The sequence below is a fragment of the Pundamilia nyererei genome, unplaced genomic scaffold (assembly GCF_000239375.1).
Source record: "Pundamilia nyererei isolate P.nyererei 1_Seehausen unplaced genomic scaffold, PunNye1.0 scaffold00022, whole genome shotgun sequence".
Classification (NCBI taxonomy): Eukaryota; Metazoa; Chordata; class Actinopteri; order Cichliformes; family Cichlidae; genus Pundamilia; species Pundamilia nyererei.
The window spans coordinates 4434853-4461205 of NW_005187423.1; the positions used below are offsets into that span (position 1 = coordinate 4434853).

Sequence of the window (26353 nt, forward strand, 5' to 3'; positions counted from 1 at the left end):
TGTGATGAACCTGGAGCACTGATGAGCCAGGAATGAATCGCAATCAGTCAGGATTTTGCCCGGACACTGATATCCAGCACACCACAAAGAACTGCAGATCTCATGAAGAAGAAGGTTAAATACTGTAAACATTGACTTTATGTATAAATTATATTTTTCCCCCAATGAAAGTGTTTTAAACTCATGAAATACTTGTATATGTATCCTAAAATAAAATGAAGCAACAAAGTGTATGAACAGTAGTATGTTTTCTGTCTTCAGATACCTCCACAGATTTGACTCTGAACTTGAGCAGATTGAACTCATGAATGGGATCAAAGGTCGGCAGGGTCGTCTCCATGGCGCCAGAGAGGCCGTAATCAAACAGACCATCGAGCGAGAGCGGGCACAGTTTGAGGGTGTCGGTTTCGGTGAGTCCTCGTTTTTAAAAAAAGAAACGAGTAATTTATAGACACCTCTGGCTGTAAAACTGTCTGATCCTCTGCTGCGGTGTTTCAGAAATCCCCGACATCATCAACGGAAAACATCTGAAGACCTTTAGGTGAGTGGACGAGCTTTAATGAGCTAAACTCAACCTCTTGTTTCTCTTTGTTTGAGAAGATGTTATAATTATTCAGCTTCCATCATTTCACAGATTGGCTGATCAGCTGATAAAAGTGCATACATGGACTCTTAAGTCTGAACTTGAAATGATTCGATTTTGAAGACTGGTCATTAGTATTGTTGCATTTTTAAATTTTGCAGAGAGTGGACTGGGGACCTGAAGAAACTTCCGAATATTAAACTGCGCAAGGTCTCGAACAAAAGTTTAGAGTCAAAGAAGGAAGGAGAGGAGAAACACGAGGGCGAGGAGAATCAGGAGAATGATGATAATGAGGAAGATGGAAGCGATTTGGACAGTGAGCAAATGGATGAGATTTCAGACTCCCACTGAGACTCTTCATGTTGGACCTGCTGGAGTATTAAGACTTTCAGCACACTTAATGTGATGTGTGAGAAAATGCTGCTGCTATTCCTGGACCGTCCACGAGATGGTGCTACAGCCTCAAATAGCAAAGTCAGATTTTTTTTTCCCAGTCTGAACTCCTGCTAAAAGTTTCTCAGTGACTTCACACCAGCCTTTCAGAGGTTTCTACATTCATCATTTATTGCACAAACAAATATGCGTTTCATGTAACCAGAATGCTCTGTTTTATTTAGAAAATAGCGGTTGCAGTGGGTTTAAGACACAGAGGAAACTGTATTTTCTGTGAGGTGAGAAACCAAATCGAGACTATAAAAGTGGTCATGTGTGAGTAACAGTCGCTTTGAGTAGGCCGACTTTGTGTTGGTTCGAATCAAGAGAAATGCTCATAATCTAATGTAAAAACATGAATGGGGGGAAACCATGAAAGCTCTAGTTACATCGACATATAAATAAAGGTTGTCCAGCTCAGGACCTCCGAAGCTGCAAACGACTGGGCTACTGTAGACTTTCTATTTTAACAAATAATCTGACAATAATTTTCAGACTATTACGTTTTTAAATCTCAGACTGAGCTAAAGGTTCAGTTTACGGTCTGTTTCTCTACTTATAACATCTGACTCTTTGGTGTCTGAAGACCTGATTGTCCAAAAGGAGAGTAAAGGTCTCAGTATGCTTCAGAGCTTGTCACACAGGCCCGATCAGGCAAGTTTAAAACAAACTCAAGCTATTGTATTTTTTTTATCCTGCCTCACTCTCACTTTTGACAACTTTTCCAAATTCATTAAAAACTTTTGAGTAGTGTGTCTGCGGGTCATAGATCTGCACTTCATGTAAAGTGATTGGTCCATATGTTTTGTTCAAAAATACGACAGCAGCTCAACTTCTAAATGGAGAAGTCTCAGTGAACACCAGGGGCACAGATGTGTTACAGATCTCAGAGTCAGCACCGTGGCTGCAGTGACTGAATCTGGAGCGTGTCAGAGTAGCCCTTATCTGCTGCAATGTTGCATCTCTGATTCTACAATTCATGCGAGGCTTCAGCTGGGCCAATCAGGACTGTGTAGGCTCTCTTCTGGGACTTCCCAGCTCTCAGCAAGAGCAGCAGAAAATCCCCCTCACAGAACAGTGGCAGCATCAGTGAAAGCAGGTCAGAGAAGCTGGGTGGTAAAAGCTGAAGCAGCTTAATTGTCCCGCCTTGTGGATGTGTGACAGAGTGTCAGCTGATGTGGGGACTGATTACGAGTCATATGGGTGATTCATTTGAAACATACTGAGACCTTTGATGAGCATCTGCAGAGTGTTCACATCTTTAACTCATATCAGTGCAGGTTGAGAAAGTGCATACAGGGATAAAATAGTGTCGGTAAACCACAAAACACGGTCTTTACAAGCGTTCTGTGCCGATGGCTTTGTTTCTGTCCTCTCTCCACACGCTGCCCCTCTTCTTTTCTTCGTGAAGCCCTTCTGACCCCAACTTTTCTGGATCACCGAAGGACCGGATCAGTTCGTTTGTCCAACAGCACCCACTGGAGTTGAGAACAACATTACAACACTGCACAAGTCCAAATCTCACTGTGCTCATTGACATTACCATGAGCAGAGTGGGATTAGGGACTGTTCTCGGAGCAGGAGGAGATAAGTCAAACAGGGTTTTGCGCCGGCGCCACGGCAGCCTCCACTGACGTGTCAGAGTCCATCGGAGCTGCCGGAGCTGGGGCCTGGCTGACCGGCACCTCCACGATTTCATGCCTGCCATTGGCGATGGTGCTGTGCCGGGCCTGGGGGTTGTGCAGGTCCTTCTCAGGACAGTTCTGCACAGTGATGATGCGATTGAAGGCCTTGAGGCGGCGCCACAGCTGCAGGTAGACTTTACACTGGATGTACATAAAGATGAGGCCACCCGTGAAGCCAATGGCCACCACAATCAGCTTAGTCCAGAAGGGCCACTCCAGCACACCTGAAAGGACACCGACACACACACACAGCAGCTGTTAGTGCCCCTCGCAGATGTGTGAGGGGTCAAGATGGTGGCATGTGCAGAGCTGTGCTTACCCTGCGGCGTATAGTACTTCAGAAGAGAAACTCTCCATAATTCGGCTGCAATCAAGAGCGATTTCTCTTTTTAATCTCTGGAGAAAATATTCTATTGTGCAAACACTGTAGAAATACTCTAAATATTAATGCTTATGATTTTATAGGTCATATGTATTTTTCTGCATCTACTCTTACGTCCTACATCGTAAACACAACACGACACACACCACCACTGAACACAACCATGAATGTAGAAGAGCACTGAGGGGTGTTAACTGTGACTTGAAGGATAACTCGTGGATCAGAGGATACTGATCAACAATCGCATCATCTTCACATTCCTGAGAGTGTTCATCTCACAGATTTCAGGTATAAGTAGTGTACCATGCAAATTACTTTTGCATTAGTTTCCAAGTGGTTTTCTCCATCCGGCTGTTTTAAAAAAATTATTATTATTATGTTGTTGAGATTATACTCCGAGGCTGCAGTGGGAACCTTCCTGTCTTTGAAGTATAACATCTGAAACCTTATTGTTGCAGACAGTTGGTCTTTGGGTTTCACTTTCCAATAAATTTGGTAGGTGTTTCTCTTAGAATTACCAAAAAATGTGTCACCTTTGTCAAAATAACTTCCTGTAAACACATCGCAGACTTGACAAAGATTTTCCTGCAAACAGTCCCAGAAAGACTATTTGGCCAGTGTCAAAAGAAAATGCACCAGCGGCGACAGTTTACTTGAAAAATGCAAAGATTTCTGTTCAGTAAGGTAACGCTGACTTTTACTGCATGTTAATGCAATAAAAATCTGATTATAATAAAATTGAAACATTTTCAGTAAATGTTAATTTCCCCAGAAACACAAAAATGACACATTAAACTAAAAGCTCTTTTATATTCGTTAACAGTGACTTTCAACTTCATTAGGTACCGCTGCCTTGATTCTTCGTTGCACAGATTCAACAAGGTGCCGGAAACACATTTTGGTCCATATTGACACGACAACATCACACAGTAGCTGCAGCTTTGTCAGCTGCACAGTCGTGATGTGAATCTCTCGTTCCACCACATCACAAAGCTGCTCTTTTGGACCGAGGTCTGGTGACTGTGGAGGCCATTTGTGTACAGTTATTACATTGATTTGAACATTGTGTGACATCGTGTGTTATCAGGAGATGTGCATACTGTTCTCATAAGGGGACAAAATCAGTCTGGCCCATCTCCTCTGATCTGTGGCATTAGCAAGGAATTTCGTTCCTTAGAACCGCTGCACACTGGTTGTGTGGGAAAATCTTAGTCCATCAACAGTTTCTGAACTACCCAGATGAGCCCATTTGGCACCAACAACCATGACGGCGTCCCGTCACTTAAATGGCCCTACTTCTTCATTCTGATGCTCAGTTTGAACATCAGCAGATGATCTTGACCATGTCTTGACCATATCTAACCAGCCAATGTGATTGGCTGATTAAATATTTCTTTTAATTGGCAGTTGAACACATGTACCTAATAAAGTGGCCTGTGAATATGGCAAGCGCGATGTAGTTACTTGGCCACATACCACAAGTATTGCTAAACATGCTCAGTTCAGCAGCTTCACACATTTATTTTGAGACTTTCAAATGTTATAAACTGTCTGAGAAACTGAAAGTTAACTCTTCAGAGGACGTCTAAAAGCAAAGTCCGTCTTCCACACTAGAGCAGGACGCCTAATGTGCAGAGAGACCTTTAGGGATGACTATCACAGTAAAACACCTAATGTATAATGTACCTAATATACCCAAACAGGCGAAACTTTTTAAAATCACTTAACCAGAGTCAGGCATACCTGCAGGTTAAAGGTACCCTGTGGGGTGCTGTGGGGGCATGTTGGGAGTGGATTATGCACACTGTATTCTTTGACATATTGTACCAGTAGAGTTGAAGCTAATACACTTTGCATGGTTACAATCCTGTATAAATCCATTCCACCCACATCAATACCGGCCATAAGTAACTGACATTAAAGAAGTTAAACCTACTCTGTGTGAGTGAGTGGAAACTCCTTTCCACTCACTCATGCCATCTGTATGAATGAATCAATGAAAAGGAAAACAACACCCACACATTAATGCACCCATTTTAGGAGTTCTTACTAATTCTGTGTATTTGTCGGTTATTCTATAAGAGAAGAGGTGAATATGAAATCTGAGGGATTTTATGGCTCATAGGGTGCATTAACAAACGCTACGCACACCCAGAAAAAGAAAGTGAAGTAAGTGGGTGAAAGGTGACATTCAATTATAATTCTCATTTAAAAAAGACAAACTATCGGCAGACAATTTAATTATAATTATAAATATAGATCCACACATTGATCATAGTAGACGATAATAAAAAAAGAAAGCTTTTTGTTTACGTTACATGTGGTGAGAAATAGTATCCAACATGTAACTATGGACACACGTGCTGACATGCAAACAGTGAAGGAGACACCACAGGGACCGTACTGCATGCTGCCTGACTCTGGCGTGTGAGCGGCGGGGAGGCGAAGGGAAAGCACTGACCGTTCTTTCCGAGTCGGATCTCTTCAGCAGTTCTCCTCACCAGAATGTAGACCGACCACAACATACACACTATCGCTATCAGGTGAAACAGCACTGAACAGAAGATCTTCCTCCTCTCGCTCTTCGACATGTGTAGCTTCTCCCACTGGAAGAAAGAGGCGCGAACACAGGAGGGAGACAGAGAAACACGCTCAGAACTGCCCTGCATATCTCAGCGCTTAACGCTTTTCAGGAAGACCTAAGTGTGTGCGGCGTACCTTGCTTAAAGGTTTGAGCTTCGTCTCCATGATGAAGTCAAATTTGCAGAGTTCACAGCAGCGAGTGTCGGAGGATTTGATCCACTGGTTGAGACAGGCCTGATGAACAAAACTGAGGCTTCCCGTGCAGCGACAGGGCATTATCAACGGACACTCGTCGTCCCCCTCACAGTGGCAGATCCTGCACACAGACATAAGGAGGAGAAATGACCTGCAGTCTCTGCACTGTTTTATTTTAGTGCCTCTCTTTGTCTTTGTTTGTTTGGCCTCATCTGGGCAATGAAGATAAACTTGGGGTCAGTACATGATCAGTTTTCACACTTATGTAACTAACCTGCAAACCTCCAGCTCAGAGTCGTCAGAGCAGGGATGCGGTGTGTTCCCATTCGCACCACAGTGTTTCTGGAGTGTGGGCACTGACATGTTCCCGCCCCCTGAACCCTTCTCCTGGTATCTCTTGGTGATGAGCTCCTCGCCGTCGTCGGCCAATGAGGAGCTGCCTCTTGGGCTCTGTGACTTGTAGCTCTTCGTATCCTTATCTCTGCCCTGCGATCGATCCCTCTGCGATGCATGGCCGTCTCTCTTCACTGAGCTCCCGTGGTTGTGGCGCTTCTTAAGGCCGCTGCTGTCCTCCATCAGAGGTTGACTCTCTTTCCCTTCATCTGAGCCCACAGATTGCAGCTCCATGATCTCGGCTTTGTCTTCTCCTCCTTTGTGTGGGTTTATCACCTCCCTGTCCTGGCTGCTCCCGCTGCGGCGGCGCGCTCTTCTGGCTTTCTCTTTGCTCCAGCTGCGGCTCTCGCGGCACGCCTCATCCTCAGAGGAGTCTGAATGCGGCGCACCTGTGCACCGGAAGCGAGGCGGGAGATCCCTCCGGTTCCTGAAGGAGTGCTCCCTCTTCTCGCCCAGCTCACTACGGTCAGAGCTGAGGCTCCGGTCGCTGTGGTCGTGCTTGCCATTGGTTTCCACGCAGTCGATGGCCGTGCAGCTGCTTCTCTTGCGGCGGTGACGTCGCTTCACCTGCTTTTTCTGTGCCTGAGCCGATGAGCCCAGAGTGGTGCCAGTGACCGTCATTGCAGAGGAGTTGTGCGTGTGCTTTTTGTGTTTGCGTGACTCAGACACATCCTCCTCTAAGCGGGTCAGCTGTCCAGAACTAAACACACACACACACACACACACACACACACACACACACATTCACACACAGATGGAGATGAAATAAAGTGAAACAAGATGGAAAAACATAACTCTGTCATAACTAAAGCAATGGGCTGAAACATAGCTGCATGATTTTAAAGATTAAGTTTAGTCAATTTACTAGTAACAATTTATGCTACCATTTTTGATTTTGATTACTTAACAAGTAACTGGACTTTACACCATTGCAACACTGATTCTTTTCTTTTTCAGGCTTTCTGGTGTATTTACGGTAAAATGACACTTCTCTTTATATATTTTCTGCTGTCATTCAGGTTAATTTCTAAGTGACAGAATTAGGGCTGCCCATGATTTCTCTCTTATACTTGGAAACACGTTATGATCACAGAATATCTCATTCTTCTTTAATTAATGTGGATAACAAAGAGTTATTTGCTATTAGAGGTTGCTAACACAGCTTCTGTTTCATTTGAAGCTGAGAGTAGTTGGACAGAAACTGCCGCTGCAAAACAGGAAATGGATAATAGGAAACAGAATGGAAACTAAAGCTTATGATCAGACTAAATAATCAAACAAGCAGGCAGTGGACATGGACTGAACTTAGGACAGCAAATTAAGGTGCTAACACACACACACACACACACACACACACACACACACACAGGCTTGTTTCGACCATGAAGCCAAAGGACTGAGCCTGTCAGTGTGGCCAACACGGCACCAGTGGGTATAACAAGCTGAAGGTTTCCATTTCTGCAATCAGTCATCTCCCCCCCATTGATTGCACTATGGGAGCGCCACAGCACACATTTTAAGTTTGTTATGCCCTTGGGGTGCAGCCGACCATGCTAATTCAGTCTCCCACTCAGAAGAGAAGTGTGCATGTTAATATCACAGAGAGAAGCCTGGCTGCTCCTGGCTTTAAAAGAGATGTCTGAACAGATATTTGCAGATAGTCAAGGAATGGAGTCTCTCTTCCCAGGTAACTGTAACTGCAAGAAAAGCCAATCTTACCTGCATATGTCCTGAGCGGATGGTGTTATGGATGTCCTTGAGGCTGTAGTGAGCCCTGCAGTCGAGTTGCTAGCCTGCAACCACCAACATCCTCTATTTAGTGCATGCTACAATTACTTATGAGTTACTAAACAACCAATCACACATTGTTTTATGAATCAGGTGTCAGTAAATGTTTACTGGTGCTCAAATGTGGTTGCATTTTAATTTTTTTATTCATTTATTTTTTGTAGAAGGTACTCCTGAAATACCCAAAACCCTAAGATTTGAGTATCAAACATACTCCTTAATGTACTATCATTTGTCATGTGGGTGACCCTTTACTGTAACTCTTACTGTAGGTACTGAGCATTTAACTTACCTAATGCATAAAATATAGACAGTAGATATATATAAAATACTACAATAAAATTGAAGGTGAATTATTAATTTCTGAGGGAAAACAGCTTTTAGATTCTCTCCTACACACTGCAAAAAGTTTTCTTCCACTGTGCTTGCATTCAATAATCAGTGACACTGAGTAGGTTGCACCTCATTTATGCACCCATACTATACTGTAAATCGCTGCTGCTTTTTGAAGCTCTTTTAGCTAATATGTGAACAAAAAACTGCTTATTTCCGCCTCTGGCAAAAGTAGAGTAACTAGAGTTATTTGAGCTGCATTTCTGGTCACGTAAAAAACTTAACTTCCGTGTTATGATTTTTGCTTTCAAATCGGGTTTAGTCTCAGATGATTCATTGGAATACACTGAAGACAGTCTTCAGCCGGTGATGTTGTTTTTGTTAAAAGCAGCTGCCTAGTGCTGCTAAAAACCAGCGTGAGGGTGGCGAGCCTTATTTATTTGAAGGCCGTGTGAAAAAAAAAATAGAAAAGACTTATAGATGTGATAAAAAAAAAGTGATCTGTAGCTTTTCAAATGATGATTGATGTTTATATGAGAAAGCTGAACTAATGGACCTTAAATGAAAATTGAGTACTCTGTGTGAGTCATGCATCAGTGTGCACTTGGTGTTTTGTGAACATCCATCTCTACTCTAAGTGTGACACACACCCTAACCACATTCTCGTACATCAAACTGTGCTTTCCCATGCAATGCTACCGTACACTATGAACTGTGACCTTAATTTTAATGCTTTAAGCACCGATATTTAACAGTTACCTTGGAGATGTTGCTGGATCGACTCCCTGAGCGCCCAGGTGCCTTCCTCCCCTGCAGGGGAGATGGAGAGACAGAAAATCATTAGAGCCCAATAAACACGCTGAAGGATGTGATGCTTTAATAGTGCGCAGCAGCTGTGGAGCCTGAGGCTTTTAAACCAATGATTTCTTTGGCACACAACACCAGACAGAACCATAAAATCATATTGGAACAATATTTTACAGCCCTTGTGTCGACTTCAGCTAATGGCTGATTCACCCGAATATGTGTTAGTGCAATCTGCTGCAGAGCTGCTGCTGCTTTTTTTTCCTTCTGTGTATGATAATGATAGATAAAGTCTTTTAAACTACTCAAATATGCCCATGTCAAGTTCAGGAAGGTGAATATTAATGCACAGAAAAGCAGCAAAAGGGCTTTTTTTTAAAATTTATATTTGTTTGTTTCTTTCTTTCTTTCTTGTTTTTGAGAAATGAATGCCGCATAATAGCTTTAGCAATAACTTCTAAATCACCTGGCGGCTTCACCTTCAAACTGCAATCATTATAATTTAAATCAAATGATTACACACATCAGGCATGCTGTTAACGTTCAAACTAAAGTTTAAATCTTCCCCGTGCCCCCACCCACCCAACACCAAGACGTCCAAAAATAGGCGAGGTGAGAAATGTGTCTGTTTTTGTAGAAAAGACACTAAAGTTTAAATCTGCAATAAAAACAAAACTCCAATAATCAAACTAAGCTGCTTTTAACACCAGCAGGTATTCAGCGCTGATCAGTCCTACTGTGTTTACCGATGAAAATCCAGCATCAAGAGTCGTGCACAGCCTCATGTCCTTGCTGCTTCATTGTGACCTGAGCTAAAGCCAGCCAATCCTATTACCTGGTTGTCCTGCTAAGAGCACAAGATGCTGCTCTGCAATGTGTCTCTATTTAAAGGCAACTTAAGGCACTTTTTCTAGAATCTGCCCTGAGCGCTGATTGTCTGAACTCACCTATTAGACCTTGGGCTTCGCCAGCAGACATCTGTGGCCTGCAGCAGCTTTACTTACCAATGAGATGGTGGCGAGTGGGAGCTACCAAGTGACGACCAGCTGGTAAACCACCAAGAAGGAAAATATCTTCTCCATAATAATTTGGTGCCAAATTATTTTCCAGACACTTTCGATCTGTACTGATCCCAAAATTCTTACCATCATATCATTGAAACCTAGCTTCTAGTTTACGTATGAACCACATCAACAACATGGCTCAATTCAAATGAAATCAGCTGGTTGTGAGTTGGGAAAGCTACAGATTGCTGAATAAGTAATGCAGATGAACCGAAGCAGTCACAGCGAGCAATAATTTTTCTGGTTCGCTTTCATCCTCAGCCACATGGACCTTTGCACCTGCATTATGGGATTAAATCTGGCTTTGTTGCAGATATTTGTTGGATACTGTTTTAAGTATCATACATGCAATGAGCTCAAGCTAATAACCTACCAACTGTCTGCTACTGCTGTGGGTGGGCAGTGGAGAATGAACTGGCAGGAGTTAAAAGGACAATGGACATCATGGATAAAGCTGGCTGTATTTTCCTTTCTGTCAATAAATCCTAAAACCAAAGATGTAACTGCAACTTTTCCCAAAACCAGTACCCATCTGATCCTAATGTCATATATTATAGAGTATCTATAACACCTGTCAGTATGAAAGTGGACACTTTAAAGGGCTGAGATTTGTTAAGCTTTATGTATCTTACAGGATGTTTGTGGAGTTCAAAGTTGGAATGTTAAATGTGCGTGGTTTTTCCATAGATCTATTTTTTTAAATACTTGACATAAAATAGGAAAACCTGAGCTTGCATCAGCCCACACACAGCCACAGTTGTAGGTACACTCTGTGAAAATCACTGAAATAAATAAGAGACACTGACAAGCAGAGAACTGCATCATCTAAGCTGATCAAGGGATTTTCTGATGGCCACTTTTAAATCAGTGCAGCCCTGCTTGGAGTCAAAGCAAACACTCCTCTGCCTTTTAGAGGAGATGGACACGTGTTCACATGTATGTGACCAGTTATAATTACTCACATCATCTTTCCAAAGTTTCATAATAAAAAGGGTATTTCTAAGAAGATACAACTACTGATGCCTGGGAGTCGTGTAATTCCTTCCAGTCAGGTTGGTTTCCGTGTTGTGGTAAACCTCTAATGCGTCAAAAAAACAAACAAAAAAACCCCCCAGAAGTGGGTGATCAAAGACTACAGCTATGAAAGGAAATAATGAGATCTTGATTTTGTTTGGAGTTTTTTCCATTAACATTAATGCTTACCCCCAAAACACAACAAACATCAGCTACACAACCAGTGGGCTAAAGCAGACATTCTCCAACAAAACTGATTTATTTTACCAAACTAGAATATCTTTTGGAAAAGACGTGCATGGACATGTATGTGCTGTTTTATTATTTTAAAAAAGTAATAGATGGGGCGATTAATACCATTTTCCTTCTTGCTTTCTGTTGCTCTAAATAGTGTTTAACATTGCTTAAAACAACAAAAAAGAAATCAACAGGAAACAGACTTGAGCCTGCCAGGCTAACTGTTTCCTCCTGCTTCTAGTCTGTGTGCTATGCTAGGCTAAACACATCTGGGACCAACCTTACCTCATAGATAGATAAAAACACGTCATGTGTGAGTTGCTACAACTTATCGATACCCTGCTACTGAGTCTTTCACCCTTCTAAGGCCAACAAAGCCCAAACAATTCAAGCACGCTTCCTTTGATGGAGCGTACGTACAAATAAAGAAGAAGCACCTCTCAGGTAAGAAAAGAGGCCAAAAACAAGGGAGGCAGCACAAGTTTGTCCTACACCTAAAAATAAATACTGCACAGACCCAGTCAGATAGTTAACCTGTCTTTTATAAAGCACGTGTGCACAATATGCTTTACATGATAAAGGGGTGAGATGTGTCTAACTGCACAACAGCAGTCTAGCAGACAAAATCACACTTTGTGTATTTATAGACGTTTTCTAGCTTGCTCATTGGGTGAATATGTAAAACAGTTTCTTGCCTTTCTAAACGAAAGGACATTACATCAATTCGAAATACATCTATGTGACAACAAAGGTTAATCAAGAGAAAAGCAAAAAGAAGCTTTACCCTAGCAGACAAGCATAAAGCACCATAATACCATATTAATGACTGCGTTCATAGCACTGGTACAGTACTGACACTTCAATTCTTTGGCTGGCACATAACAGAGATTAAAAAATACTATTCAAAGATATAAGAGCAAATGCTAGTCTACAATTCCTAATATCAGGGCTAAACACTCACAAAAATACTTTGGTCATGAATTCTTAGAGAAAATACACGACATCTAATTTTTTAAGTGCATCAACTTTTAAATGCCACAGCAAAAGAGGGCAATAAGAAACTGACCATCATAAGACTCCAGCAAAACACATAATTCCTCTAGATTTAGCTTCTATAAGCTATAACTGATAGCTCTCCAGTAATGAAGTGAAGTTTCAGAGGTAGCGTACTGCTGTCGCTCACCTGAACCTCGAATCCTCTGTTGGCACTCTGGCTCTGATGCACAGCAGAAACTCTGGCGAGTCTGTGTGTGGACATGTGCATGTTTCTTCAGAGGATTAAGTGATGTAGCATGGACTGAGGGATGTATTTTGGTTCTGTAGTTTGGCATACGATCAAACACACCTACAGCCACATTTAGACAACCAACCGTGACACTGCAGCTGCACACTTTATATTTGAAAGCGGTGCATTTGACAAAATTCCAGCTTTAAACAACCTCAGAGCATTTGTGTCTTTATAACACAAAGTGTTCACTGAGCCACAGTGAAAGTTCAGGTGAAAACAACAGATACAATTCCATAAGAAACCCAGAGTCACAGACCAAACTGACCAACAACTGTCAGCGAATCCTGACTTTATTATCAAGTTCTGATTGTTCCAACAATATATTTTTTTGTTTGTTTTTTGTTGAAACTTCAGCCGAATATCAACCATAAACAGATCGTCTTAAGATGCAGATCAAAACGGTAGAAAGGAACAGTGTTTCAGTGCTTTACGAGCACAAGCCATAGCATTTAAAAACATGGAAATCCAAATGTAACAACTATGCATCTCACCATCTGGAAAGTGTCTGATTAGCAGCAGCATCGTTTTTCAGCATGACCAAGATCACCAAAAACACTGCCAATGCAGTGAAAACATACCTGGATAGAAAAACAGACGATAAAACACCATCAGTCATGGATCAGAGCCATGACCTCAACGTTACTGAAGCAGTGTGATATCTTCTCAACAGAGAACAGAACAAAAGGCAGCCAACATACAAAGAAGAGCTCTGAATGTTCTTCAAGAAGCCTGGAGAACTATTCCTGAAGACGACTTGAAAACTTACAAGAAATAGAGAGTTCAGGCTGTGCTGATGATCAAAGTGTTTATACTAAATTCTGACGTACAAGCTTGCCAAAATTGTACAAACTCTGTTTTTACTTCATATACTGTATTTCCATTTATTCCATGCAGTACTGCAAATCCATCAGTTCTGACAAGATCTCCAACACCACCGGCTGAAATGCAGCTCAAAACCATACAGAGCCTCCACCTCCACATTACAAAAGGCCCTAGACTCTCCTGACCTCCTCCTTATGTAATGGTAATTTGAACCAAAAATGTAACATTTGGATTCATCACTCCATGAGACCTGTTGCCCCTGATTTTCAGCACAGTTGTTTTGCAATTTGACATACCTCAACCTTTTCTTCCCGTTTCCCTTCCTAAAGAATGACTTCTTGACAGCCACCCTTCCAACAGTAGATGGATCTGCTGAAGGTCCGGATGCATCTCTCAGGTTTTGTGTCAGGTATTTGCTGGATTTTTTTCCCATTTCTTCAGTACATGACTCTCAGATAGTGTTCATCTGCTGCAGATAGTTTTTAGGCCTGCCACTTCTTCATCTGCTATTTTCTTATCCATTTTCCTCAAACTTTTAAGGACACTCTGCACACCATGCCAAGAAGTTTTTGGCTAAGAGCTCACTAACAAGGAATCACACTGATGGTGCAAAAATAATATTCTATCCCTGTGGTAAAAGTAGAATACATTTTTAAACAAGATCAGAACAGCTTACTGTACAAACACCAATGTTTAGATATTACAGTTATTGCAGGTGTTTCTGCAATAGAAGCAGGATAAGGTTCCTCTGGTGGAAGTGCCCCACAAATCCAGCCTTAAACCACTGGTGTAACCAAACAGTAATGGTACACATGATGTATCATGGTTGATTTATTCAGATCAACTTTGAGTCCATTAACTGTATTTTCTTCACTGGATTGTTCTCAGCTGCAACTGAAAAAAAGAGGAAAATTGTAACAAAAAACCCCAAAACAAAACAAAAAAAACCCCACAATGTAGTGAAATGATGAACATTTCCAAAAGTCTGTATACTTTTGGGACTGCTCTACAAGATTAAGAAGAAAACACAACACTGCACCAACCTGAGGAAGCTGGCACAGCTATTTCAGCAATTTCTCGCTTCATAAGCAGATTTGTAATGATTAGTGGGATATCAAAACCAAAGAAACTAGCCTGGGAAGACTTATTCAACAAATTATGCATGAGTATTATTTGTTAGATAATGTATAGGCATTATACTCATCCTGTTCTTTATCAGTACTGTCAGAGAAATACAGCACTATGCTATGCATCTGACTTTATCACCTGTGACCAGATGTGTAGCAGTTTTTGTACCACAGCATACCATGAAGTGAAGTGAGGTCAAGTTTAGGCCCATTCCTGACATTATGAAACCATTGCTCTGATGGTGGAAAACTTTAATCAGCAACTGAAGAACTGCAGATATCAAGGAGTATTTTAAGATGGAATGTTATTTTGGATAAGTTGATGCCATATTAAAATTGTATACAGCTTAAATATCAAGATGATAAATTTGACCATTCAATTTGTTTAGCGAGCTCTCCTGCATGAAAAATGCTTACGTATATGAGCTATGCTCCAGCAGCTTCTACAGCTGTGTGTGTGCCATGATGTGTCACTGTGGGATATTTTACTTGCTGTTAACTGATGTGATGTAATTTAATCCTTCAGTCTGTGATATGATAGCTATGATGTCAGGCTCTACCTCAAAGCTGAAAGCACCAAACCCCAAGTGAAGGATCTGTGATACATCTATACTGTACATGTGTGTTGTTTAGTGAGTGAGCTGAAAAGCCTGGGAACTGAAACTGAAGGCTGATAAAAACACGCACAGAAGCACGCACGCACGCACACACACACACACACACACACACACACACAATGTACACAAGATTAATACTGAATCGATTTACCTCAGCCTTCTGACAACAGAAACAACTTTTTTGCCATCTTAAATCACCAACTTTATGCTACTTTTAAGCCTTAACCAAAACAACAACACAACGGTCACACAAAGCCTTTACTCACCCTTAGTGAAATTTCGAGTTACGAGGTCAGAGACTCACCTCGGTCTTGTCTTTGGAGCGAAGAGCGCTCTTGCCATTGTTGGCTATGTCCCTGGACGGAACCACAGTTATCTGTTGTACTGGCATGCTGCTGTTTCCAGGCAACGCTCCGGAGTTACTCCCACAGCATTCCCAGTCCTGTCCTCCAATCTGCGTCCCTGCGTGGGATCTGCTCTCGCGTCCGCAAGCTCGTTCCTGAAATAAGAAGAGGCACTCCCGGATCGCACTTATTTATCGAGCCAATCCGGATCATCAAGAAGAGCGGAGATGAAACGGGATCAGGTCACCGTGGTAACAAGAAGATAGCAGGATGGTGGGGTGTGAGGTCGTCATGACGACTGGGAAACTACTCCACAGTGCCCACCACCTCCTCCTCTTCCTCCCCTTTTTTCGCTTTCCTCCTGAGAGCGAGACAAGAGAGGAAGAGTTGAGATGGAGCTGAGCAGTAAACAAGGAGGCAGGGAAACTGTGTTGTTGTGACACACGTGTGTGTGAGTGTGTGAGAGTATGTGTGTGTTCTTGTGTGTCTTTGCAAAAGGGGTGGAGCCAGGATTTTGTCGCTGTATAACAAGCATAAGGTCCACGAGGATTAGGGCTTAGACTAACCTCAATCTCCTCCTCAGACCAGTGGCGCTGCTAATAAGCTTACACAACTTGTGCACATGGACAACACTCACTCATACACACACCTCATTCCTTCAGTCATGTTAGGCAATTAAACGAACATTAATATCTGACTCGCTATGAAAGGACAAATCTCCAGCCATATCAGTCTTCACTTCAAAGAGTGCGTTTGTGTGTGGGAGGGTTGTGTGTGTGTGGGTGGCAAGGATGTAATCCTATTTCACATGGTCTCGGGTCACAAGGATTATGATTGATATAACCGGAAAATGTGTGACTGAAAGTGATTACTGAAAAGCAGGGGCATCTTCACAGACATGCTCAGGTAGTATTAGAGAAACTAGAGCCAGGAGTTAAACTAGGAGCAACTAAAGATGCTTTTAAAAAGTAGCTCAAACTACTTTGTGAGACAAAAAAGTTACAAAATACATGTGACACATTTTAAAAATAAACAAAGCACCCCAATATTCACAGGTTACACATAAACTAGGGCTGTGCGATATGACCAAAATCTCATATCCCGATATAAGAATTCTATCGTCCGATAACGATATAAATCACAAAAAAGTAACATTTTCTTTAAATTCTGTGAATCTCGGGCAGCTCGACTTGCAGGAAGTGTTTCCAGCTGCGCGTCATGTAGCGGGAGTCGAGTGTTTTAACCGATGCATGAAACGATACATTTTTAGACATAAGTTGTAACAGCCGCCGTTTTCTTTGTATTTATTACACGGCGTGCTGCGGGGAAAAGCCTGTTCTAAAAGTCTAAGGTTTATTTTTTAGCACCTGGCGGCTCTTTTTTACTTCTCATCCGTAAATAATCTGCTATTTCACGTGATTCAGTTTATTTTGAAAAGTCTCAACAGGATCTTGAGCTTTATTGTGAAAGGTTTATGTGGAAAATAAACAAGCGGACACGCGATGGTGTTACCATCATTGTTGCTAACCACAACGCATAAAAACAGGCGCTTGTCTGTCCATAGTGTGGTTATATAAAATATAAGAGAAAGAGAGAACTTTATGAAATTAATATAGCCACTACAGTGATCATCAAAATGGTGAAAAAATATTGCCGTAAATAGTTTATTTTGCGACATCATGAAACAAACGACAGCGTAAAATGTGAAACGATAGACGTTTTTACATCCTCATCTGATATATATCGTTATATCGAACAGCCCTAACATAAACCCTCAAAAGGAGGCCTAAACAAACAAAAAAAATTCATCTGGGCTTTTGATGAGGACACATCACAACTCCTCACATTAAATTCCTGTTGTTAACAAATACGCTTTCATAGGATCTTCTTGGTTAAAGACTGAACCAGTTTTCTTAGATTATATTGTAAGGTGAAGACCCTGCAATATTATTAAGAATGAATGAATGAGTGAATTAGAAAATTGTTCATCTGTTGTCAGCATGTGCTCGTTTAAGGTGGACTGAGCCGAAGTGGAAAGCTGTAATCTGGTCTGATAAATCAAAGTCAGGAAATCATGGAACAGCCATTTCTGGGCTAGAAAGAGACACCATATAGCTTGTTATTGGTGCACAGCTCACAAGCAATCATATGTGACTATATGGAGTACCATTAGTGTGCAGGGCACCACTGTGTTGCATCATCTCTTCTCCTCTGAGTGTTTGGGAGCTAAGGAGTCCAAATGGTTTTGCACTGTTACAGCAGGATTTCAGCTGCTCAGGAGGTAAGAGCCTGCTTTGTTGTATTATTCATTTTGTAATGCTCCAAATGTTTTTTCAGTGGGTGACAGCTCAGGAATGCAGGCAGGCCAGTTTCAGAGATATTATGAAAGACACGGCATGAAAAGAATCCCGAAGTGTAATAGGAGAAGAGATGAGGGTTAAGAGAAGCCTTTTGAAAGACTTATTTTGGGGCAAATAAAACTACATTTCATGAATTTTCTTGCAAGCTTTAAGTTTACTCCATGACTTTATGCAGAAAAACTAATGAAAGATAACTTGTTTACGTGATTATCTGTGTGAACACCTATATCAAAGCAGAGGTTTTTACAGTTTGCGGGTTTGGCCTATTCAGGTGCGTGTAAACACAATGCTACAATCTCCCCAGGAGTGGATGTCCAAGCAAATCCCAGCATTGCACAGTCAAACCATGCAATACTCAAAGAAATCTAAGAGCTACATCTCAGACTCTACAGACTCTAAGTATGGCTTGTTTGGAAAGGTTCACTCTCAGTAAAAAGAACATGGCAGCATGGCTTAGCTTAGCTTATCCTAGCAAAGCTGCATCTGAAGAAAACTGCAAGACTTCTGGAACAATGTACTATATTCAGATGAAACCAAACCAAACTGGCCTAAAAACCAAACTCAGCATTTCAGCACCAACAGCTCACACCAGCTGTCGAGTAAGGTGGTGGAGAGATAATCATTTGGGTTTGTTTTCCACCCACAAAAGCTGGGTACCGGGCAGTCATTGAGTTGACCATGAACTCTTCTGAACACCAAAGTATTGTAGAGTCAAATACGAGGTCATCTCTGTGACAGGAATAAAGAGTACAATGATGCCAAACACAGCAGCAAATCTACAACAAAATGTCTATAAACGGAAACTAGCGGTGTTGCAGTGGCCCACTGAAAGTCCTGACCGCAAACTGACAGCACATAAACAAATGTCCACAAACCTCAATGCACTGAATTTTAGAGAAGAGTAGGTCAAAATCTCTCCACAAATTCAAGTTATATCAGCTCAAGCTGCCTTTACAAGCTACTGAATCATGGGGTGTGACAAAGTGGCTAGGACTGAATTCATTTACCATTTGTCACTTGCATATATTGTTATTTTGTGTTCTGTTATGTTTTAGTCAATCATAATGCTTTAATGTAAACACAGCACATGTAACCTTGGCTCTGCATACTATCTCTGTTTGTGGTAGCATTGGTTACATTCAGTACATCTGTGTTCCTAAAGCTAAATGTCACTTAATCATTAGTCGATTTGAATCTTTCATTTGTTTATGTAGTTTGGTTATATTTACCACTGTGTGTTCCTTTGTGCAGGTCCTATATGCGAAACAGGTATGTGGGAAGATGCTGTTTTCCTATCACTTTCCATGCTGCTTATGTTATGCTACCTTCAAAGGATTGCACAGAGCTGTATAAAAACGTATTTTTACACATGGATGCATGTGCGTGAAGGTATTTTGAAATAGCTGTAAAATTACGAGACACTCGCTTTTATAAGGATTTTAGTTTAACACAATATAGCTACAATCAAGTATAATGTTACGTGCGTGTGTTGGTGGGTTATTTGTTTCCTAATGTGTGTATGCAAATTCACCTGTGCAGGGGCTCGGCTGTGATTGGTGGACCTAAGGAACGGCCTGATGTAACTGGTTCCTGCTGTGGACGTGAACTATAAAAGGGCGACTGAAAAGCTGCGGTGCGGGGGGATGTGGCAGACTTCCCGTGCACTTGCCTCAGGTCCAGACGGAGCGGCCGTAGCTATTTGGTTAAAAGGTCGGGCATGTGTGTGAAGTGCGGAGCAAGTAGGGGTGAGCTGCCGATTATTTTGGGAAGCCTTCTTTTCTCCTGTGTTTTTAGACCAGGGAGGTCAGACTGTGTTATTTCTTTCTTTTCTTTTCCTTGAACAGGTCAGAGGGGAACCGAAGCCTAGGTTGAGTTTTGTTTGTTGTGTTGGCCTTAGCTCACCCCGAAATTATACACTCCCACTACCGTGAGTGCCACTGTTGTCAATAAACTATTGTTAAAAGTCCGATGCTGTGACTGTGTCTGTTTGGGCGTGGGAAGTCACGGGACACCCTGCTCCTGTTACGGTCATTTCGAGCCGGGTCGTAACATATAAGATATAAAATAAGATTTATTTTTAAATACATTGTTTTTGCATTGTTTCTAACCAAATACAGGGTTTTTAAGACTTGCAGAATCACTGCATGCCACCATTTTTTCAACAGAGTTAGTGTGGAGTTCACAAACTGCCTACATGCACAATAAAATTCAGAAGATTACAAATAGCAGCATTCAAGCTGCACATCTCAGGGGACATAGAAATAGTTCTATGTTTGGCTTTTTACGGATGATCAGCAAGCATTTATTCTCAAAAGAAGGTGTTTTTGTGTTTTGTTTTTTTATTAAAGCATTCAAAACTATATCCTAAATCCAAACTACCTTGGGATGTACAGTACTTTATTTATTATTATTATTATTATAGGTTATAAGTTAAGTGGTTTGAATCTTTTAAAATCCTTCTTTTTTTTAATGAACATGCTCTTGTGCTTTGGTTGAACTGAACTTAAACTTTCTGTCTCCAGTTTGTTAGTTTCTCACTTCTCCAGACTGCAAGATTTCCTGTGTGGAATGATTTTCATGAGCAGTGACCCATTAATAAAAGTTTGACAAGCAGCAAGTGTCAGCATTCAGAAGCTTCCCAAAACCACTCCAGACACTTATTTGTGGATTTATTTTAAAGCACCATCTAAATTAACTTTAATTTTAAGAGATTAAAACTGAATGCACAAAGTCAACAGTTACATTTGCTTTGATTTTGATGACTATGACCCTGGGATACAATCTTAAAACCTCTATTTTCATTCTCCTGTTCTGCTTCTACCACCATTTTTGCTGTTCCAAAAGTACCCTAAAAGCTTTAAATTCAAGATTATTGCTCCTATAATATCTCCGCTCAAACTATCTGTTCTTATGCTTTTATTTCCTGATTCTTTTGCAGAACGCACACGAGCTGTACCACAAGAACATCGACTGCATGCTAAGAGCAGTGACAGCCTTGGTTTTAAAGAAGTGGTGGTCAAAGAAATGCCCTAGATAAGCCCACCCACATCCTTTTTACTGACACATATATACTAAAATAAACATCACCACAAAAACATATAAAGGCAATGGTAATCAGAATTAATACTCTTTGTGGTTCCACATTTTCCAAACACTATTCCTTTATCAGTTACAGTCTGCAAAGCTTCAGCTTGTCAGTGTACATTTAAAAGAATACAAGCATGTGTTTACTGGATGCTCGCACTGAAGTTGGGCATGGGTTCAGCATACAATTTTACCACATCACAAGCCTTGAGAAAAAACATTTTCTTCCACAGAGAGGTTCAGTTACTGAGGAAACACAAAGCTCTTCATCTCACTGTTTAAGACCCAAACCCAGGAAAAGCAACATGCTTGAAAACAAAATGCATGCTTTTGGAGTTAGAACTTTCTGTGTAAAACACACAGAGACACAGACACACACATTCAGGGGAGGCTCAGGGCACCATTAATAATTACGGTTAATGTGATCTCACTTAAACTTGAGAGGGGACGTGTAAGTCAGCTCTTCACAGCTCTTGCAAGTGCATGACACAGAGAGAGAGAAAGAGAGAGAGAGAGTGTCAGAGAGGACATAAAGTGTATGTGTGTGTGTGTGTGTGTGTGTCGTGTAATGCAGCTGCTGCGTGATGATCAACATCCACAAGCTTCTTTACTTCGCTAAGTAAGTGTTTCTCCCTCCTTTTCAATTGCTGTGTCATATGATGTTGGATGATCTCACTGATGAAACTATCAATGTACAGCTGTGGGAGCAGGCGTAAATAGATGGCCTCTTCATTAGCTGAGCTGGAGATGCTGACCATCATGTTTTCTCTCCTGGTTTTTGCCCTCTTCACACTTGGAGGGATGCTCAATGAGGAATGTGGACAGTCAAATGGTACAACTAAGACACACACACACACACACATACACAAATGTCTGGACTGTGACTTAGCGTCTGCACTCACACTTAGGTAAAATAGCAAAATATTAGAGCACCAAAGTACTTCAAAAATGATTACACATTTCAAATAATAATAATATATAAATACATATATACCTTCATACATATAGGAAATTTTTGTCATCAACTTAGTGAAGTTTGTCAACTCTGCAAGCATTAAGCACATGTGGCACACATGTTTAACGAGAATAGGATTTCCACATTAAACTGAGAGTTATTTCCACATAACTGAGAGTTATTTCCACATAACTGAACTTTCTATATCTTCCTCCTGTCAAGACAAACCTGTCTAATTATGAACCTCAGCTTTGAAGCGTTATCTTTAACCTTATTTTCACACAATAAGGTTCTCTTTGTATTTCATTTGTACTTCCTTTGACTGGAATTGCTGCTTTGTTTTATATATTTTATGTTTTAGTGATATTAAATTATTATTATATTAAATGTATTATATTTTTTTCCATTGGTTCATTTATACTTCCACTTGGAGAATGCTTCAGATAAAAAAAACTACCACTAGATCACAAGGCAAACTGTCCAGGCAGGATATAAGATTCTTATATATCTATTTACGATCTACTATCATGAATGAACCCCACACAATTTCTATCAAATGTATAAATCATATTTTATAGATTTATATATATATATACATATACATACATTATTACATTTAATTCTAAGATTCGATTATGATAGGCCCATTTTTTTAAACATTTATATTTAATAGCCTACAACATGAAAGATGGTCAAATTATTTTGTTTGGCATCACATTAATTATTAAATGTTATTAATAAATCATTATTATTTTATGTGACCAGATCTGTGATAAAGTATTGCATTTTGAGGTGAAAAACCAAAGCAATTAACTTTCTGTTTCCATTTTCTGCAGCGACTAACACAAACCCACAAAACGATGTGCTGACTGTCTGACTTTGATGAGGGTTATGATTCAGATACAGAAGATTCACAGGGGAAAAGCAGCCCTCTGAGAATGTGACAGTCAAAGCCCCCTCCTGTGTGAACCTGTTGGTTACCAGACAAAAAGTTGAACTGATAACCTCTGAACACAAGTGCATGTGTACTTTGTTAAAGGATCTTGCATCCTCCAGGATGAGCCATAGGGGAGTGGCCTACACTACACATTGTAAAAGAAAAAAAAAGGACTGAACAAAGAAACGCCTGCTTTAACAAACAGTGTCAAGTCAGTATCTCGTGCCTGCTTTCTTTGTGAGAGTGTGAAGACAGAAGGATTTTATCTAACCTAGAACTGAAAGCAGCTGCTTCTACCAGTAAGTTTTAAAAACTTAACCGTACCTGCTCTTCTTCTTATTCACTCTTTTCTTGTACCTCCTCTTTGAGTTGCTCAAGGATGTTTTCTTCTACCCACTGACGGTTACCTTTGATACTGGAAGGCAGTTGAAAAATCTAGGTCAAAAACAAAAGGTGTGTTTGGCAGGTTGTGAGCGAGCCATCTGATCACTCTATTGAAATGAGAAGTATGAATCACTTGTGCCAAGGCTCAAAGGCTATCGCTAGTGTGAATGCCTACATTTACAGAGAGAAAAATGTAGGAATCACAGGCCATCTGTGGTCAGCTACACTGATTCATTCAGCCTGTCTGTGACAACATAAAAATGCTCTGTTATTCAGCACCAGCTCTTGTTTGACAGCCGTGTTTTCATAAACATGTAAATCTATAACTATTTTGCTTACCTGACACGTGATGGCTAAAGAGTTAAAACAAAAAGAATATAATAAAGGATGTTTGATTCTGAAACTCTGCTGAAGATTAAAAATGTATTCACTGATGTTAAGTTCACAGAAAGTCCCTGAAACTTCAGTGACTGTACTTTTTTCTTTGATTTTTCACACTGACTGTTTTATTCATGGGAGCCCGGCCTGGAGTTTCAGCCTGCCACTCATACTGCGATACCACTGTACATTTCTTAACTTTCTAAACCCAGCAGGTGATACTGCTGAGGTTGTGTGAATTCTCACATTTCAAGCTGAACATAAAGCAGAGAAGTCTCGAATGTAATGCCAATTCCAAGTTTATACAGCCCTCTGGTGGCAGTGCACGCAGAACTGCACTCGAAGGATTGCAAAAGCCTTTAAAAAAAAATCATCTACTGAACTCACTTACAGCCTGATTTGCTGGGCAGTTTACAGAGAATTAAACTGTTTAATATTTTAAAATGCGCCCCATTTTCATGAATACACATAGTCCATAACTTAATCTTAGAAGTATACACTTACCAGCCACTTCATAAGGTACATGTTAGTATTCATTTTGCGGTACAGTGCCGCTTTAATTCAACCTGATATTGATTGATGATTTGTTCATACTGACACAATAGCATCACACAGCTGATAGTTGTCGGTTGCACATACTGATCTTCGGTGGAACAACACTCTATCGGATTCAGGTCTGGTGACTGTGGAGGCCACCTGAGTACAATGCGCTCATTGTCATTTTCAAGAAAGCAGTTTGAGATGATTTGACCTTTGTGACATGGTGTGTTATCATGCTGAAAGCAGCCACCAGAAGATAGGTCCACTGTCGTCATAAAAGAGTGGACATGGTCAGCAAAAATACTCAGGGAGACTGTGGCATTTAAAAACATGCTCAGTTGGTACTAATGGGGCTAAAGCATGCCAAATAAACATCTCCCACCACCAGCAGCCTGAACAGTTGATACAAGGCAAAATGGATCCATGCTTTCACACCACACCAAACTGTGACCCAAATGTTGCAGCTAAAATTGATATCCATCAGATCAGCAACATTTCTACAACGTTCTATTGTCACATTTTGGTGAGCCCGTGTGAAATATAGCCTCCTGTTCTTAGAGGACAGAAGTGGCAGAAGTCTGCTGCTGTAGCGCATCTCTTTCAAAGTTCTCACCATTCTCTGTGAACCGTAGAGATGGTTGTGTGGGAAAATCCTAGCATTTAAGCAGTTTCTGAAATACTCAGACCCCCATTTGACAACATAACACATTTGAAAAGATTAAAACCGCCTTTCTTTCTCATTCTGATGCTCACTTTGAACTTCAGCAGGTCATCTTTACCATTTCTACATTCCTAAATCCACTGAGTTGCTGCCATCTAACTGGCTGACTAGAAATTTTCTGGTATACCCAGCATAGTGGTTGGTGACTGTATAATTAGAAGCAAGAAGTTTAGTGAGCTAGATTCAAGATTGTTTGTTTGTCACGCGCATGGTTATACAGGTATAACACGCACTGAAATGTGACCTGATACGCTCCTCGACTGTGCAAAGAAATAAAAAAAGAGATCCTTTCTATGAGTAGTCTGCATGTTCCAGCTTTGCCAGTGTGGGTTTAGTAATTCCAGCTTTAGGCGTGGAAATGAGCCTGTGTGGTAGCTCTGTCTGTGCCTGAGCATAAAATTATACAGTGAAGCTACACTGTGGCAAAGAGTAATTTCTTCACTCCTCTGTATAAATGAGTCCTGTTTTGTGTTGTATAGTTGTGTAGATGGAACTGCCATTCACTGGCTTTGAGCTGACCTTCATCATCGTTGCCTTCATCATCTTCACTCTCTTCAGTTTGGCTTCAGTCTGTTTTCAACCACAGGCAGCCCGGCCAGGTACACATTTAGCCTCTGATATCACCACAGAAACCAACGTCAGCCTCTCTAACGCCGATTATCTATGCTCTATCTCAGAAAAAGATGTCTATGAAGTGAAGAAACTGCAGCCATGTAACAGGAAGCAGAGAGTGATCATCAAAGAAGCTGGACAGAACACATAAAGCAAACATTATAAACCCCAGCTGAGTGAAGGCAAAACTGAAAACACCGCTTACTGTTCTTCTTTTTTTTTTGTATTAGTGTTGACGCAGTGCCCATTACAGTAGGTTCCCACAATAAAGATAAGGTGGCAATAAACTAGTACCCTATTAACTATACAGCTTCGTGAGTTATGAGTATTGTTATAAGGCTGAAGGTAATCATTTAGAAGTGTAACACAAATTGCTAACAGCATAACGTGATCTCAGCGTATTTGTTCAGGTATCTGGAGAGGACGATTAGATAAACTTGTAGAGCAAAGATCCTGTTTGTACAGTTTATCACTGTAACACCACATCTTTTCTTTCCTCTATGATAATTTGCTCTTTAGCCCCATCTCCAGTTTTAAAAAAGCATCAGCTGAATTCTGAACTGAGGCCACAGAAAAATAGGTAGAGTTAAATGCCGTGGAGCTGAAGAACCAGACAGAGCCGAACACTGGTGCACAGATCTCTGACAAGCCGTGATGTCTGAGTTAGGATTTAACAAACCAAGTGACTTTC

General features: G+C 40.9%; 2 protein-coding genes and 1 long non-coding RNA gene across 9 annotated transcripts in view; 2 read left to right on the forward strand and 1 right to left on the reverse strand.

The window, feature by feature from the left end:
- Positions 1-1457, forward strand: part of tma16 (translation machinery associated 16 homolog) — a 4114-nt gene extending 2657 nt beyond the window's left edge. The window contains exons 5-7 of the mRNA XM_005726987.1: positions 262-410; positions 499-541; positions 745-1457. Of these exons, the coding sequence (XP_005727044.1) occupies positions 262-410; positions 499-541; positions 745-934 (382 nt within the window). The 3' untranslated portion in view covers positions 935-1457. The remainder of the gene's footprint in view (positions 1-261; positions 411-498; positions 542-744) is intronic.
- Positions 1126-26353, reverse strand: part of marchf1 (membrane-associated ring finger (C3HC4) 1) — a 31267-nt gene continuing 6039 nt past the window's right edge. For 2 of the 6 annotated variants that reach the window (XM_013909277.1, XM_013909274.1), the window contains 7 exons: positions 9134-9184; positions 7973-8046; positions 6135-6953; positions 5801-5981; positions 5544-5688; positions 3020-3064; positions 1126-2924 (listed from right to left, as the gene is read on the reverse strand). In XM_013909277.1, coding sequence (XP_013764731.1) covers positions 2608-2924; positions 3020-3064; positions 5544-5688; positions 5801-5981; positions 6135-6953; positions 7973-8046; positions 9134-9184 — 1632 coding nt within the window. In that variant the 3' untranslated portion in view covers positions 1126-2607. Of the gene's footprint in view, positions 2925-3019; positions 3065-5543; positions 5689-5800; positions 5982-6134; positions 6954-7972; positions 8047-9133; positions 9185-12676; positions 13244-13272; positions 13358-15651; positions 16170-26353 lie in introns of those variants that run through there. The other 4 variants (XM_005726985.1, XM_013909278.1, XM_013909275.1 and 1 more) reach the window with 4 other exon arrangements.
- Positions 21684-26347, forward strand: LOC102203893 (uncharacterized). Of its 2 annotated transcripts, XR_311566.1 has the most exons (5): positions 21684-21754; positions 21834-21967; positions 22927-23326; positions 25530-25649; positions 25728-26347. It is a non-coding gene; the product is annotated as an uncharacterized LOC102203893 (long non-coding RNA). The 2 variants fall into 2 exon arrangements; XR_311565.1 differs by having other exon boundaries at positions 25530-26347.